Here is a 16,820-nt window from a genome sequence, read left to right as displayed (position 1 = left end):
AAACAGACTGTGTGTTATTGCGTTGTAAGAATCAAGCAGCTCTACAAACCTTGCTGATTATCAACGCCAGAAGCCTGTGCCAAGACTGACTGTCACTTAGTACTCTCTCTGCTTGGAGAGTCACTTGGAGTGACTTTTCATCTGGTTGCTTATGCCAGTCTGAGAGAGAATAAACAATAAGGTACTCAGACAATTTTTGGCTCCAGTATTCTGATATCTAGCTAGTAAAAGTATGTGTTGTGAAAGCAGACATCTCATAAACAGCCTCTGCACAACTCCTCTTTTTTGGCAAACGCATTTATTTAAAATCTGACTCTTATGTTTCTTGACAAAATCTCTTCATGATGGAAAAGAAGGAAATTTACAGAACAAAAAACAATATTCTTCTCTACACTTGTCATGGCCTTATCTATTCTGCTTGTCTGTGTCTTTTGTCCTTTGTAGCTGACAAGGTATACGTTCCCTTTATATTCTGTTCTGCCTTGTAACATCTGAAATATGTGCAGTAAAGCGATGTAATAGTGAATCCAGACAAATTAAGGTTGGTGAGACTGTCACTTCCACGTCTGGATGAGATAACTGTACTCTTTCCTCTCCCACCATGGAAAAAAAGAAAGTTTTCAATTAGGTTTTGTTCCTATCCTTCTGAATGTATTGGGAAGTATGTTACCAGTGGAAAAACAGTAATACCAACCCCACTGTCTTTTAAAGACAGAATGATTTATTTGTAATGTGTATTTGAAATTCTGTTAAAGGAAATTAAAACAATAGCTGCATTAGGTGAGATTTCAACAGCAAATATTTACTTAAAAAAATACTCATCAATCTATGAACTGTGATCCAGCATGAATATATTGTGTGAATATCACCATTTCCCATAGCATCTTTGAAAACACATTTTACCTTAAATCAATTGAATAATATCAGCCATTGTCATTTATTGTAGACTGCATGAGTCCTATGGTCGAGGTGATATGAAAAAAAATATTTTTTTGTACTTAGTCAAATAGGAAGTATTTAAGGTTTGTTTTCGTTTGCAGTTGTATGAACTTGTTATTTGATGATTTAATACACAGCAAGTCTCTCAATCACTGCAGCAGTGCTAAACCGTAGAACCTGAAAATACTCCTTTCTCAGTCCTGAACTTGTGGATTTTACAGAACTGTTTTACAGCACTGACATGAAAATGTCACCCATGATGTTAAGTCAAGTAGCACATTTGGAAAAGAATTAAAGCCTAACTTCTCTTTTCATTACTATCTTTTTTTTTTTAATACTGTCATCCTCATACCTTTAATGAGTCAATCTCAGTCCACCAAGTGTCACGCATCCATTGTGCAACAGTGACATAACCAGCTATTCCCCACTCTGCACAGACCAAGTGCTGCACATCTAGGCTGTTCAAATTCGTTCATTGGCATCAGTGTTGCACTGAATAACAGAATCCCCTGTTTTCTTCAGTGAGGTCTCGACTTCTTTTAACTTTGACTTTTCCTTTTTATGGCTCATACAAAAGATAAATACTTTTAAAATTACTGTGTATCAGTTGACAGGAAAATGTCTTCTAAGAGCTACAGCCGCATTCTTCTCTGAGTAATTAAATCAGATGGATGGAAAGTATTATATAAACTGATAGCTGCCCCTCTTGTTGCTCTATTGGGTCATCTTAAGGATAGTCTGAGCACTATCTCTACAATCATCATTCTAACAAATGACTATACATAAAGTTGTCTTTAGATTGCTATGCTTTCCCACTTTTTGCTTTTGGTGCAGACATTTTCCTTCATGCAGGGTAGCTCCCAGGACTTCTGGGAGTGCTTTTGCCTCTCTGACTTGCCCTCCTCTTCTCCCAGGAAGGCTGAAGTGACCCTGGGTGACAGCCTGGCTCCAGTGCAGGCAGGGCAAGACTTCTGGAGCCAAGACCACATTCACTACCTCAACAGCAAATCTTGCAGGAACTCATTTGCCTGTGAACAAAGTTGTAGAGTTTTGGAATTATCAGAGAAAATTGGTCAATATAAGTGCTGGAGGCTGGGCAGTTTTAATTGCTCTGTGTAATTTGTTTTACAGCCTAAAATACATTCTCTTAACAGAAAGGGGGAAATTCACTTTGCTTTAAATTGTAGAGGTGTGAGAGGCATTGTCTTTGTTTTTTTCTTCATTTGACATGTAGCATGCAAGTGCACCATTACACAGCTCCCACCACATTGTTCAAAAATCTCAAAATTAATCCTAGCAGACTGTATCGATGGCTTCATTTGAATGAATGCGACTCTTCATTTTCCTCAGAAAATTGTAATCTTCTGACAAGAAGATTATCATGGTAATCAACACATCCATTGCTTTCCAGTTTCCGTTCTACGGTGCATGCTCATGACAAATACAATGTCTTTGAGAATGTAGTACTAGAAGATCGTAATCTGCCTCTCCTACAGGGAGTTTGCTTTCTGCAAAACTCCAACATTAATTTAAACAGAGGTCAAGTTGTCTGGGAGACCATATATTCTGCAATATGTAAATATATTTCTGTTAGGGAATCTCTCATTGTTTGTTTGTTCCTTTCTTGATATTCATAAAAAAATATTTTCTCTACAGGGACTGCGGGGCCCTTATCTTAGTATCTATGTCCCAATGTGTGTTAGGATGCCGTTTCAAAAACTAAACGTGTAATGACTTACATATAGCGTCCTATGTTTTTTATGGAATATGTTTAATTCTGAAACAGCGTTTAAGATCATCACTAACCACCCTTGGTAGCCCATACATACTCCTCGAAAGCATGCTTTTCCATACACTTATCTGTGTGTACAAATGACAGTATTTAAGGCCCAGCAAATACACGTTGTATGTAGCAACTCAGTGCCCTGCCTGCATGTGTTGTAAAACCTATCTCCTGTTCACCCCCGTCTCTACAGTTGCACAAATATGTGACAAATGTGAGTGTATTGGGAGTACTCGCTATTCTTGCTAGTTGAAACTCATAAGCTTAAAAATTCAAAATCCATTCTGCCATGTGACTGGAAACAAGGCAGTTCAAATGCTTGTTGATGTATAAATGAGAAAAAAAACCTCTCCTTACTGTGCTTCCACTTCTCTCACTCCTTCCATGAAAGTATCTTAGGGGATTTGCAGGCAATGTGGTGCTCAGCAGAGCATTCCCTTTGGCTCTGGCAGCACACGATGGCTCAGTTCAACTTCTAGCAACTGCAAAGGCCACACAGAAACACCAGAGAACAAAAGCATAGATTTGACTCGACTGAAGTGCCTATATTGCAGAAAGAGAATGAAAAACAAACCACAGCCCCTCTGCAGCTGCAAGGAAGGATAAAACAAAGACAAAAAGAAAAAAAAAATGAATGAACTAACATGTAAGCTGCAACCAACCAGAGGGAAAACTAACTCAAGGAAACCTTTCAGGAGGAGAGAGGAAAGGTGAGGAAAAAAAAGAACAGGGGAAACAGATTCCAGTAGTGAAGGAACTAAACACAGCTTCAGCTCAAACCTTTTCTATAAATGCATTGAACACATTTACCACATCGTCCAAATAACTGAGAATGTGATGGAACAATGCCATCAAGACAAAATTATGAAAGCCTTTTAATCCAATAAGCATTCACTGGATGTGGGGTGTATTCACTGTCCTTTTACAATTCTGAATCACATAAATATACCCCAGTTATTAATGGCAGTTGTTAGCAGCTCCATTTTAATTAGCTCTAAGAACAGAACTGATGTATCATTTAATTCTGTGTCTGGTCAGTAATCTTTATTTATACAATGTAAATTTAAATGCACTGAGAAATGGTTGAAAACACTCAAAAAATTATACTTAGAGCAGCTATTTCACATGAAACTGTAGAAATATATTCCCCTCATTATTCTTTCCTGTCTCTCTTGCTGGGTGATACGAAAATGAAAGCAGAGCTGTTGAGAACTAATTACTTTTTTTCTGTTAATGTAACTCTCCATACTGTGGGACTCGGTGCTGGGCTTCTGCATCTGGTTCTGTGTATGAAATGCTAGTGGTTTACCTCATCTATAGAAAAATTCATTGTATGAAAGTAAGGAAAAAAAAAACCAAAAAAAAACAACTAGAACTGGGCTTGTCCAAGTATTAGAATACTTCTCTGAGCACTGGTGAAGTCTCAAAATTCTGGGAGCCAGTTGCTCAAACCAATGCTCCCATCATTTGCCTGATCTGCTCTTTTCTGGACTAAACAAATGCAGCTCCTAAAACCTTTCTGGAAGGTGACATTTTTTACATTTTCCTCAGTTTCTGTTGCTTTCCTATCTGTCTAAATTTTTCTTAGAACATGGTGAATAGACTCAATTCCAGTTCTCCAGAATCAGAAAAAGAGCAGATGTAGCTCTCCCATGTAGCATAAAAGGATGTGGATTGCCCCTCTTTGCAGAGTTTTGTGCTATGCTGAGAAGTTTTTCATCCTTTGTTTTTTTGTGTGAGGTATGTAGTATTTAAGAGTGGCAACATTTACATTTGTCTAGTGTAATATAACAACAATGGTGATTTCTAAAATATTTTCCATGGAAAAATACAACTGTCGACTGCATCTCTATTTGGCATTTAGATGTTTGAGGTTTTTTTAAATAACAATCAAAGTACTGCCTAGAATGTCGAAATGTACACCTACTTTCTGTATATGTGCACATCTCCATGTAAGTGGACTTTGATTGCTCAGTTTCAGCGTCATTGACAGGGAAAGTTTTTTAAGAAATCTTCTGCATTCTGGAGGTGTCTAAACAGTTTTTAGGTAGCCTGACTAAGGTACTCAAGGGTAAATGTGTGTATTTGCATAACAAATTTGAGATTTTCCTCTTTTTGGTAGCAGAATTATATATTTTCTCAAGAAAAAAAATACATGATAGCAGTGGTACATGACTAGCATGATTGAGAGTCACATGTTAATTATTACTCAGTTGCTTCAGTCTTGGAAATGAGATTTGCCTTTTAAGTATGTTGCACTGCACAGTATTTGCAGAAGGCATGCAGACAGCACAAGGAACCTCCATGGGTAAGCACGGTTTCTGTACAGATTTGTTAAGTGCTTTTTAATTTTATGCACTTTGGGCACTAGTCTGTGACCTTATCTTCAACAGTGTTATTGCGTCAAACTAAGAACAAGCATTGAAACAAGGCGTGCCTGAGCGTTCAAGAAATATTGCTCCAAAGCCTAGGGGAGGCTCATACAGAGGTCATTTCATCTTAATGCACTTGTTCTGTCTTGCTCTGGTAGGAGGGAAGAAGCAGGCAGATCCAGCTTTGAACTTCTCAGGCTTTTTTTGTCTTAGTTTCTTTGCATGAAAATATTTCATACAGATCTACTTTTCTTTTGTTAAGTCGAGTGTTTCAAACTTTGCTGCTTCTAAAGCTGTTAAAAAAAAAAGAAAAAATTATTCCAGAATATGGCTTTCTACCCTGTAAAAAGTAAGTCCCACCAGTCTTATGTACTAATGGTCAGTTTTGAACAACTCTCTAATGTTGGAACCTCTATTCCGCAGCCTTGTTTAATGTGAAATGTTGCTGTGGTTTTGTAGATTCGAAATGTGGCAGCCAACCTCTGTGTGGACAGTAAACATGGAGCCACAGGGACTGAGCTGAGGCTAGATATCTGCGTGAAGGATGGCTCAGAACGGACGTGGTCGCATGAACAGGTATTTTAACTGAAGAAAAAGCGGGGTAAAATCTTTTCTAGTTTCTAAACATTTCTCTTAGGGCTTTTCCTAAGGCAGAGCAAGGTGTAGAAATAATTTCTGAATGATTGCTGACCTTAATGGCTTTTACAAAGTGCTCTTTAACGCTACCTTAGAAATTCCAACCACCATCTGGGCTATGTATTCTTTTAATTTCCAAATGAATTGCAATGCCCAAAGAACCTTGGGTGCTCCGTTCTCCCCTGCTGTGTTATAGGAGCATGTTGATTTTGGTCAGTCACCTGAAAATATTTTAAATATAGTACCTGGGCTTGTACAGCTCTAGTGGTTGTCTGCTTCTATGCTTTCATCTCAATAAGTGCCATAAACTATCATATTTTTATTTATTATGAGGCATAACCGAGATACATGGGTAAAAGCTAGAGAGAAAGAGTTTCACAAAGATAAGGGATGATAAAGACTCAAAAAAAAAAAGCTTTTGTCTAAGTTGGTTAGGTAGAATAATGTAGTACTCAGGAGTAAGTAGGCAAAGAGCTCTGATTTGTACTCATTTTGGCTGTAAATGCCTTAGGAAAGGGAACTTGACCCACAGGATGTGGGTCTGGCCGACGTGAGCAAAGGTAATCTGGATGAAAAGTGTAACCTAGCCATTTATTAGCAATTTTAGCGAACCTGTCTTTTGTGGAGTGAGGTACCAGATTAGAAAAAATTCCCAATGCTAAGGAGAAAAACTGACCTGGCAGACTACACGTGGCTCTTTGTAAAAGCTTAAAAGCTCAAGAGGAGTTCTAAGGGGTATTTGAAGTGCTGAGGTCAAGAATTTATTCTCTGAGGATACTGAGAAAGGCAGGGGGAGAGGTGTGAGTGAATGAAATGGAGGAGCTGAAGGTTGATCACAATTTTGGTAAATGTCAACATGGGAAAAAGAAAGCTGCTGAAAGAAGGCTTCTTCACATAGCTAACAAAGATACAACATAGTAATAGGATGCCAAGACTAAATAAATTTAATCAGGTTTTGTTTATGTAAGACGTCCAATAAGTGAAGGAAGTTATATGGTCCAGACTAGATCGTATCAGAATGATGTCTCTGGCTTTAAAATCTGCAAACCTAAAGGACTTCAAACCTTCCTTTAGAAAAGAGGGAGTCCTGAAGCTGTCAGAGATGCGGAGAAAGAAAGGAGGGGAGAAAACAAGATGAAAACGTGAGAGAGGAAAGAAATTTAGCGGAGAAAGCTGAAGAAAGGGAGGCTTGAAATATCCTCTGAAGGAGTAGCTCTTGTGAGGAGGGCAAAGGGGTGTAAAGAAAGAAGGAGGCTGGGATGGAATCTGTGCTTCAGTGTCCTCCAGCGTACCGTGGTATTTGGGATCAGACTCGATCTCAAGGTCTCATTCTATAGTAATGATGAAAACTGACTTCACTAAAATAATTAGAGTTAAGCTAGCACAAAAGGACTTCAACCAGCCAGTTCCTCAGAGCACAGAACCAGAACTAGGAGGGCTCAAGCGTGTCCATGCTTGACATGTGCCCGAGGGACATGTCAATTATTTCTGCCGGGCTGGTGTGGAACAGCATGTACCTTCTCACTGCCAATAGCATGGAAAACACTGAAAAAGAACAGCAGAGTGGTACAGTTGCATTAGGAGAGATCTGCTAAGACTTAAGCCATTTCATCCAGTTTCCTGGAGAGTGCAGTGGTTTCTCAGGACTGTGGTGGAGGGGTGGGATGGAGGGCACCTTTTCCAGGCTGTTGGGCACTGGCAGAGGCTGCCCGGGGAGGTGGTTGAGTCACCATCCCTGGAGGTATTTAAAAGACAGGTAGACGAGGTGCTCAGGGACACGGTTTAGTGGCAGATAGGAATGGTTGGACTCGATCATCTAAGAGGCCTTTTCAACCTAGTGATTTCATAATTCTATAATTCTATGATTCTATGTAAGCAGCAGAGGGAGCTCTGGACAAGCAGAACGCAGAACAGACCCAATGGCAGCATAATGAACAGTTGGCTGTTAAAGCTTTTTCACCCTCAAAACGACGGTTGTCTTTGGTTTCCAATCGTTTGTTGGGTTTTTTGGGGGGTGTTTTTTTTTCCCCCAGGTAGTAGGGCTGCATTCAAAGGTTGTTCTTCCCACTGGTAGGAACACAGTTACCAATAGTTTATCCGCCTGTTGATGTAAATCCTAGAAATCATGCTAGAATTGTTGAAGAATCCTTGGGGAAAAAAACAGGGTAATAGATACAGAAAATTGTAGTTTATTTATTATATAAATAATACATTAAAATATAACTGTATTTATTATAATAAATAAATAAATAAATGTAATTTAACTTTCTCCTAGAAAGGAAATCTATTTTCCAAAATTTAGGAATAGATGTTTTAAGAGAAAGATTATTTTGTCTCTTCCCTTGCCAGAGAAGTAGCATCTACTACTGTGTTACTGGGCAGCTTCTTATTTGGATAATTTTAGTAGAGGTAAAATGCTACTGGTTACTGGATTAGTTTAAAAACAAAAAAAATTCAAATCTAATTATACTAAAAAATTCAGACCTCTGATGTGAGATAAATTTATTGGGTTAATAGATTTCAAGCATGACTTTATGCAAGGCACAGATTTTAAAGATGCTACTTAAGAAGGAAAGGAAAGAATTACAGAATCTCATAACTTAAAAGATGAAGCAAACAAGGTCGTAGGCCAGGCTGAAACTCAGAATTTCTATCCCACAAGAAATTACGGTATGTGCAAAGTATTTCATTCAGAGGAGAACTTTTCCGTTTTCCTCTAGAAAAGAAATTCTGAAAATGTTTGATTTTAGAAGATCAAATTATTTTGGTGATGGCAGGGCATGAGGAATTTTTTCCAGAAAAAAAATAGCATCCTTATCCCCCTTTTTCCTGTAGTTTCCCACAGCCTACAATGGCAAAACTGTGTGTGCTGTGTTAGTACCTGGGCTTCCACTACTCCAGCCATAACCAGCCTGGCAAGCAAATTCTGTCTCCATGTTGGTGACAGTCAACAGAAGTGCAAAACTTCCCACAGAAGTGTGGGTTAGGTTGGTATATTTTGTTGGAAATTTCTCAACTAGCTCTGTGTACTCAATCTCAAAAGTTGGCCGATCAGGAACATTACCTGTAGTGCATGTCACACCACAGTCTAATTAAACATCTCCCAAGGAGAAGGGGTGTGATCTTCCACTTGCACCACAGTAAGCTGTTAAGATTGACTTTGTTAAAGAGTGTTTGGGAAGAACTGCTAAACACTGAACCACCCCTCAGAGAGCTTCTCTTTATTGCTTATCATAGAATCATAGAATCACCAGGTTGGACCTACTGGATCATCGAGTCCAACCATTCCTAACACTCCCTTAAACCATGTCCCTAAGCACTTCATCAACCCGTTCCTTAAACACCTCCAGGGAAGGTGACTTGACCACCTCCCTGGGCTTCTTGAGTTTGTTGTCTAAATGATTTCTACATATACCAGTAGAAAGTAGCAGTATTAATGAAAGTATCAAGCATTTTATTATCATATTTCAAACATTGTGGGTTGACACTGAGCTGGTCATGTAACTTCTGGTATAAATTTGCAGGGAGATCCGTGGCAAAATATAATAGCTTGATGTGATCAGTGCAGCAGGTATCAGTGCTGACACTAGGTAGAGATATGATCCAATGTGCCACTTGATTCATGTGACGCTACAGGGTTAGGAATTAAAAGCTGTCCATATCAGTAGCCATGTTGCGGGGTGCAGCCCTTTAACAGCCCCCTGGAGAAGAAGCTTCTGCCCGGGGCTGTACAAGCCCCAGTGGGCAAACAGCAGACAAGAGATTTGTGGGGCACTTGCAGGCTTTCTGGTGGACACGGGAAGGATGGAAAGTGGGATGAGTGTCACTGTGGTTTCTGGAAACTTCCCCAGAATTAAAAAACGGAGAGGAAGGAATGAGACAGGAGGATGGCATGGCACAGCATTCTTCCCCCTCTCTTCCCAGAGCTGACTTCTGGCTTCGGGGGAAACTGAGGCACTGCTGTGGTGATAACCAGCAGCAAAGAAAAATGACAGGCATCTTCTCAAGTACCTCAGCCTAGTCAGGGAGGTGGTGGACAGGCATCAGCTCTAACGTGGCACAACAAGTCGCTATACACCCTGCCCAGCTCTTTCTTCTCTAATTGGAGGTTTGGTTCAAATCAGAGCCCAGTGCTGAAACATCACTTTTCATCTTTGTGTAGGACACTTTGTGTGTGTCCACAGCACCAGGTGATGGACCTCAGCCATGCAGCAAATAATTGACCAATGCTGTCAGGCTGGGAAGCACTAATTATATCAAAAGGGCCTTTGTCTTTTAGAAGGTCCCAAGACAATGGCCGTATCAGGCAATCATTTTTCAGGCCCTGTGCCAATTATAAATGAATCTACAAAGCTGTGTTTGCCCTAGTCACTGTGTGACAGGGTTAGGCTGAATTAAAAGCTAGAGCATGAGGACTGAGAGGTTGCTTGGTTGCAAGTGCAGAGGATGGGGCAGTGTTTTATAGGCTCTGTGGTATGAATGAAGGTGGGGCAGGAGAATGAGCATCTGCTGAGCCAGGACAGAGGGTTTCTTGGTTGCAGCAGGGAGCGGTGAACAGCAGCCCTGTGGACTGAAGGTAAAGATCCAGCCTGCTGCTTGTCTGGAAATTAAGCTGCAGCCTTGTTTCAAATCAACAAGTAGGCAGGAATAAATGAAGGGTGTAAAGCTTAGGTAAAAGGGAAAACAAAATCCAAAGTGACAGGTGGCAGCAAAGCTGAGCATTATGTACTCAGGACTTCAGCTAATAGCATGTAGCATTGTCACACATTGTGGAGGGAAAAGATAATTTTTGTATCAGCCATTGTGGTGTTAACTAGAGATAATTTACTATATAATGGAGAATAGTGTGGAATGATGAGATTGGATGTTCCGTAGACCTTCAAATTTTATCTGTAAGTACAAGATTTTAATATTAATTTGGTATATAGAGACGTATAACCCTTTTTCTGATTTCTTTTTCCTCTTCTCCCTGCTGGTCCTAAAACTGTTTTCGTGTCCCAAAAAGGTTGATTTTATAATAGTATGAGTAGAGAGAAGCTGTAGTCGTTGACTTAAAAATTAAACTATTTTACAAAACAGGAGGCTAAGAAAGAGGAAGAAGAATCTGTGCTAGTCTAAACATTGAGATCTAGTATTATGCAAATCCTGGTTTTCACTGGAAGGGAATAAAAAAACCTATGTTATCCACGCAGGAGTGGGAAGGGCAGAGGGATGCCCTTGGTCAGTATGATCTGATTTAAAAGCTAGCTTGAGATCTTTCAGGTATACTGATGCACTCAGTGGGGTAGTAATCCTCAGGCCAAGGTCCAGAGAGCAGTGTGAATTGGCCCGTCAGCTCAGCAGTCATACACAGAATGAGGAATTTGGAGAGCCACACACTGGTAAGGATGAAGAAGGTCCTGCAAGAGGATCTCCCTCTTGTAATAGTGATGAGGGTGAGAATAACACAGAACCACTCTTCCACACCATTCCTCTAGGTACTTTTTATTCACTACTTTGAGCTCTAGGTTTATTACTTAGCTGTAGAAAGGTAAAGAGTAAGAGAAAAAAATGGCGTTTGTTGTTTTTTCCTTATAGGAAAATCATGTCAGCCTTCTGTTTTAATAAAGAAGCAGGAGCATAGCTTTTTTTTCTGTACTAGATCTTCAGAGTTTGCTTGTGAAATGAAAAATTATCTTTGTAGGGAGTCCATAATGCCACTTCCAAGAAATATGAAGAAGAGTGGGAAAAGACTTAACCTTTTAAAGAGCAGGAATTGATTTGAAATGAAGTTAAAGCTGTCCACTGCATTTTGCTGCAAATAAATGAAAACTGCACTCTGGCAGGAAGAAGAAATAAGCAGGACACAGGGGCAGACAGAGAAAATGCTGTCTAGAAAACCTATAAGACAGAAGTAATAGGGAGTGACAGTAGCTAACAGATAGCACAGTGGCTTACAGTCAGACACACACACAAAATAAGGGTAAATATTCAGATCTATTCTTGTATTTTGTGCCTGCAGGCTGAGGGAAATAGTAGCACCTCTCAAATGTGGCATTTAGAAGATGGTACAGCATCAAAGATGAGTATTTTTAAAAGCTGTATCTTTTATAAAGACCATGGAAAGAAGATAGCTATCACAATGAAAGGGTTAAATCTAGGATATGCAACAGAAGTATTCAGTATCAGACCCATACAACAGCAAGCTTCAGTTTGGATTTGTAGCTACTTCTATCACGGAACGTACACACCGCAGGGAGCAGGGTACTAGGACCAAAACAGCCCTGGGATGAAGTAGGTATGGTGCTGGAGGCAGTCTGAGCACGGTATGGGAATGTGCTTCTCTGGATAATGAGTCTGTATGCAGTTCCACAGGAACAAAGCTTCACTTTCTCAGTGTTAGAGTCTGTTTATACTATGGAATATCGAAAATCATGGACAAAGCCAAAGAATAGCACGGGTGCCAAAAAAAGGGGAGGCAAAACCGGCCAGCCCTTACAGCTTTCAGCAGAACTTCTAGGTGTAGCAATTTACAACCTGCAACCTGTTTTCTGCAAGGACTGGTCCATGGGAAAGGAAAATTTGGTCTGTATCTTTACATTTGGTGCTGTAAGACCTGTCACCTTCGTCTGATGATTGAAAGACTGCAGTGTCACAGCGTCATTTCAGACAGCTGGTGTCAGATTGAGGATTCCTCTATTAACTGTGAGCCTCCATGATTCCTCTCAGCCAGAGAAAGGGCTTTTACAAGCTGCCTGTAGCTCACAGGATTTGCAGTAGAAAGATGAAGATCATTTAATGTCTGGTTTGGGGGGTGGAAAAGACAGTTGGGAGAGGATATGCTAACAGCGTCCCATATAAACAGAAAGAAACTGTTCATTAAACATGGAAAAGATGCTATGGTGAGAAGATCTCTCCAGGTAGCTTCTTCAGACCCAAATGAGAGCTAGGACAAGGTCACTACCAGAGGCTTTCTGAGTCTTAGACAGCTGTAGTCCTAGTGCATATGAGCGCTTCTTCAGCTGGCATAACTTTAATACAGCATATCCTTTCTTCTCTCCACAGAACTGTGTCGCCAGAGATATTTTTCTTCCCTGCCATAGGGATTGTGCTTTTCTGGGAGATATTCCCCATTGTCACTTTAATTAAGGCAATCAGATCACTTAATCATAAACAAACAGGATCTCGTTTAATCAGCAGCTGGGATATGTGGAGTAGGGAAATGGGCATCAAGCTTCGTGTGTGGTTTTAAATGGGGTTTTTTTCACTAGTAATATATCATTGCATTGTCTGATTGTTTTTCTAGCTCTTCACCTTTGGCTGGAGAGAAGACATCCGCCCTGGGGAGCCACTTCACACCAGGAAGTTCTGCTTCGATGCCATTTCGCACAGTAGCCCAGTCACACTGTATGACTGTCACGGAATGAAGGGAAACCAGCACTGGAGCTATAGGAAGGTGGAGTCACTCTGGGGCATCTCAGAGGTTCAGACTGTCTTGAGCCTATATTCGGTCTAGTGCAGGCTTCTGTTTTCCCATCAGAGGAATTCTGTTTTAAAATCCACACCATCTTACTCCAATTTAATGTTGTGGTAATCTCTCTAGAGTTTGTTCCTTTTGCGTGTTCAGCTACTTAGGTCAAATTTAAAAGAAAATGAATGATCCAGCTCAGAGGGTATCTGTGTTGAGTCTATTCTCTGAAAGGTGTTTTACCATTCTGGCACTTCAGGATGCTTGTGTCATTTTAACAGAGGCACTGTTGGAAATAGTTTCATCCAACATGACAGCAGGAAGAAATGCTGCTCATGAGTTAAATATTACTGTATTACTACATTTTAAGGGTTAAAAATAGCAGAAAAATCTCCCTCAAAAAAAAAAAAAAAAGCAACACCCACCTCCCCCCTTCAAAAAAAAAAAAATTAGAAGCACTGCTGTAAGGCCAAAGAAGGCAGGAATTTATAAACTAAAGGTAAGCACTACTTTGATCTGCTTAGTTTCAGCCTGTTTGTATAAATTATTGAAAACAGTAGGTCAACTGTCAGAGCCTCACTTAAGGCAAAAAGTCCTGGCAATGGTCCCAAGTTTCTGTTGTTAGTTTTTTTCAATGGTTGATCAGCAAGTTGCCTTGATGGAAAACTTCACTAGCGGACTCTATATTCCCTGCAGAATAAAGACGTATGCTGAGAATTCCTCTCCCACATATTTCACTTTCCTGTGACCACTGTGCCTTGCCCACAATCTTGCTTCAGCTGAGGCCAAAGTGTCAGGAATTGGACTTTGCCTGATAAACCTCAATACTCCTTTCTAGTTTGAAATTACATATAGTAGAAAACTAATTCAGAACCTTTAAAAACAAGTTTGCCCTGATGCTTTTTCTGAGTGCCTACTTATTAGCCTGTGCCTTTTTACCCTTATTTATGCTGCAGCTAGAGATCCACCACAATATTTTCCAGAAGTGTAATCCCTGTGAAACTGAGGTATTACCTGTAATAAAGTTAGAATGTATGGGACAGATATTTATAGGATATAAATTGTCATGGCTGTATTGCTGCATATCTGGCTTTATAATGCCATCATAATACTTACTTTCTTCAAAACCCTTCCAATTTATCTTTTTGCCTGCAAGAAAGAAGCTTTCATACCTTTAGCACTTCATTGGTGCCTAATGTAGCCAGTTCATAAGACAAAATACAAGTCTGGAGCTGTCCTCTGTAGGGCTCATCACCTTTGATGTGGACAGAATACAGCAGATAACTAAAAAAAATTACATTTGAAAAAAATACACAGTGTGAGTTCTATTAAATCCTCTGCACAGCTTCATTTTTCACTTCCAGAAGGCTGACAGGGCTCACATAAAAATTCTCCATTGAAGGCAGGCATTTCCATCTCAGCAAAAAAACATCACAAAATTTTGTTATGATGTAACTACTGACACAGTTTTAACTGTAATATCAACCTCACAGCAAGTTGATTAGTTTGCATAAACTTTCAAATTAAGAAACTGCATTGAAATAGTAGAATTGTGTATACCTGTTTTTCTTTAGGTTTAGTTTTAGTTTGGCTACACATTAAGTAGTTTTTTGTTGTTTCCCATAGTCTGTTTCCTCAGATACAGAGCAGATTTACGTTAGAGATTTTTGGTTGCACCCCTGTACCTCAAAAATCCTGATAATATAATCCTTGTCTAGTTTTGAAAGCATCCTGGCAATACGTTTTACAGTGTTTTCCCCCCTTAAAAAAATGTACAAGAAAAGGATGTAATATCAGTTTAACTGCATCTGTGCTAGAGCCCTTTATCTAGAGGATGGTGTGCTACTAAAATTGCACGCTAAATAAAAAAGAGTAGCAGTGTGGTTAAGCAAGGCATGCCTCCTTTTAGAAACCAGAGAGCAGGTCAGCAGTTCTGTTCTGTTCTCTGCACCGGTTACGGATGCTGTAGCTTCCTAACAGTCACGGACCTATCCTGTCAATAGCTCCTCACATGTTTTAAGAAAAATGACCTTGTTTGTCAGGATCCTATAAGATGCTTAATATGAGGCATTTCTTATTGTGCTATCATACAGTTCCTATAAAACTAGAAAATGAGAGATTTTTATTCTTTTAAGGATGAATCCCTTGGATCATCAAGTTACTGGTAAGAAGAAGTTAGGGCTATACAGTGATTACAAAGTGCTGCAAATACAGTTTGAAGCCAGGCACTGTGTTAAGATTCCATATTCTTATATCATAAAAACCGTAACAACCTGTATTTGGATACTGGCAAATAAAACAGCTTAAATATTAGTAGAATACATTAATATCTTACTTTGGTTGAGGAGTGCTCTTCTCAAAAGAATTCCAGCTTATCCCCATTACTTGCACTTTGTTTCTCATTAGGGTGCAATCTCAGAGCATGCAAACTGGATTATTTTCAGATTAATAAAACCAAAACCACCACTAGTAAACATGCCAAAAAACTATTCTTATTCCCATATTGCTAATCACATGCATGGCTACATGTTAAACTATATCCGAGCAACTATTTGGAAGTCTAGTAAGTCTGTGATATTAAATAATCTTTCTTTTTCAGGACCAATCCAAACCAGCCAAGTATATCCTTTAAGAAATTACTGTAAGAAATTATGGAGTAGAATGAATCCAAATAATATCATAAACACTAATGTGAGTTGAAAATAGGATAAAGTTAGTTTAATACTGGGGAAAAAAATAATATTGAGACCATAATAGGGCTATGGCATCAGTGATGGGAACAATGTGAGAAATTAGATATAAATAAACTGAAATTATGAGATATTTTGGAGAATAGTGGCTTCCTAAGCTAAAGGCATTTCCTTGACTCTCAGATTCCTAGGCATGTCAGAACCAAAAACCAAAAAAGCCTAGAAATTTCCATTCTTACCAGTGAAGGAACAGACCTCTGGTTTTCAATGTAGCTTTGTTCTGTGTTAATAGGTAATACATTGGTTCTAATAAAGTATGAGTTAATTTATGTGCTCTAGTCCTACTAGTGCTATTTGTAGATTACAACTATCCAAAAGGTGTCTGATTTAGTAAGTCTTTCAAAGGAAACAGTTGTGCAAAATCTTTTTAATTATACAATACTTCTACCCTGAGCCTACTGATTACGCTAGATGCTAGACTGACAATGCCCAAAAACCATGCCCAGAACAGTGTGGTTTGCTCAAACTCCTCTGACAGCTTCAGGGACAAACTGTAAGAGTAAGTTCACTCTTCACGCAATAAGTACATAGATTATTTCCTCAGACAACTGAAGACATGTCGTCGTGATAGAGGCTTTTATCATATGGACATCTGTCCTGCTGAAACTGCACTGAGGCGACCAACTAATTTCAGATAAACTACTGCAGCCACCAGCTGATAATGACTTCCAGTTGCTATTGACCTTGGCTACAGTTATAGCAGTGACCTAGAAGAAATGAAAGGCTCTGTGTCTCATTACCAACCCCCTGAACTGTCAGGGCCTATTATCTCGTGAAGTTTCTCTTCTGCAAATAATCTTCAGACTTGCCTTCATGCAGAAGAAAAAAAAAATTGCTTTGCTGCTTTCAGGTATTAGAAAAGTCTCCACAAGAGCTCTTGTGGCTTTTTAATG

The 16,820-nt window shown here is 39.4% G+C and overlaps 1 protein-coding gene across 5 annotated transcripts in view; it reads left to right on the top strand.

The window, feature by feature from the left end:
• Window positions 1-16,820, top strand: part of GALNTL6 (polypeptide N-acetylgalactosaminyltransferase like 6) — a 472,134-nt gene that overhangs the window by 446,207 nt on the left and 9,107 nt on the right. For 2 of the 5 annotated variants that reach the window (XM_054064636.1, XM_054064634.1), the window contains 2 exons: window positions 5,554-5,670; window positions 13,016-13,165. In XM_054064636.1, the coding sequence (XP_053920611.1) occupies window positions 5,554-5,670; window positions 13,016-13,165 (267 nt within the window). Of the gene's footprint in view, window positions 1-5,553; window positions 5,671-13,015; window positions 16,160-16,820 lie in introns of all 5 variants that reach the window. The other 3 variants (XR_008449564.1, XR_008449563.1, XR_008449562.1) reach the window with 3 other exon arrangements.

Source organism: Cuculus canorus, chromosome 4 (assembly GCF_017976375.1).
Source record: "Cuculus canorus isolate bCucCan1 chromosome 4, bCucCan1.pri, whole genome shotgun sequence".
NCBI lineage: Eukaryota > Metazoa > Chordata > Aves > Cuculiformes > Cuculidae > Cuculus > Cuculus canorus.
This window is presented reverse-complemented; position numbering and strand designations above follow the sequence as displayed.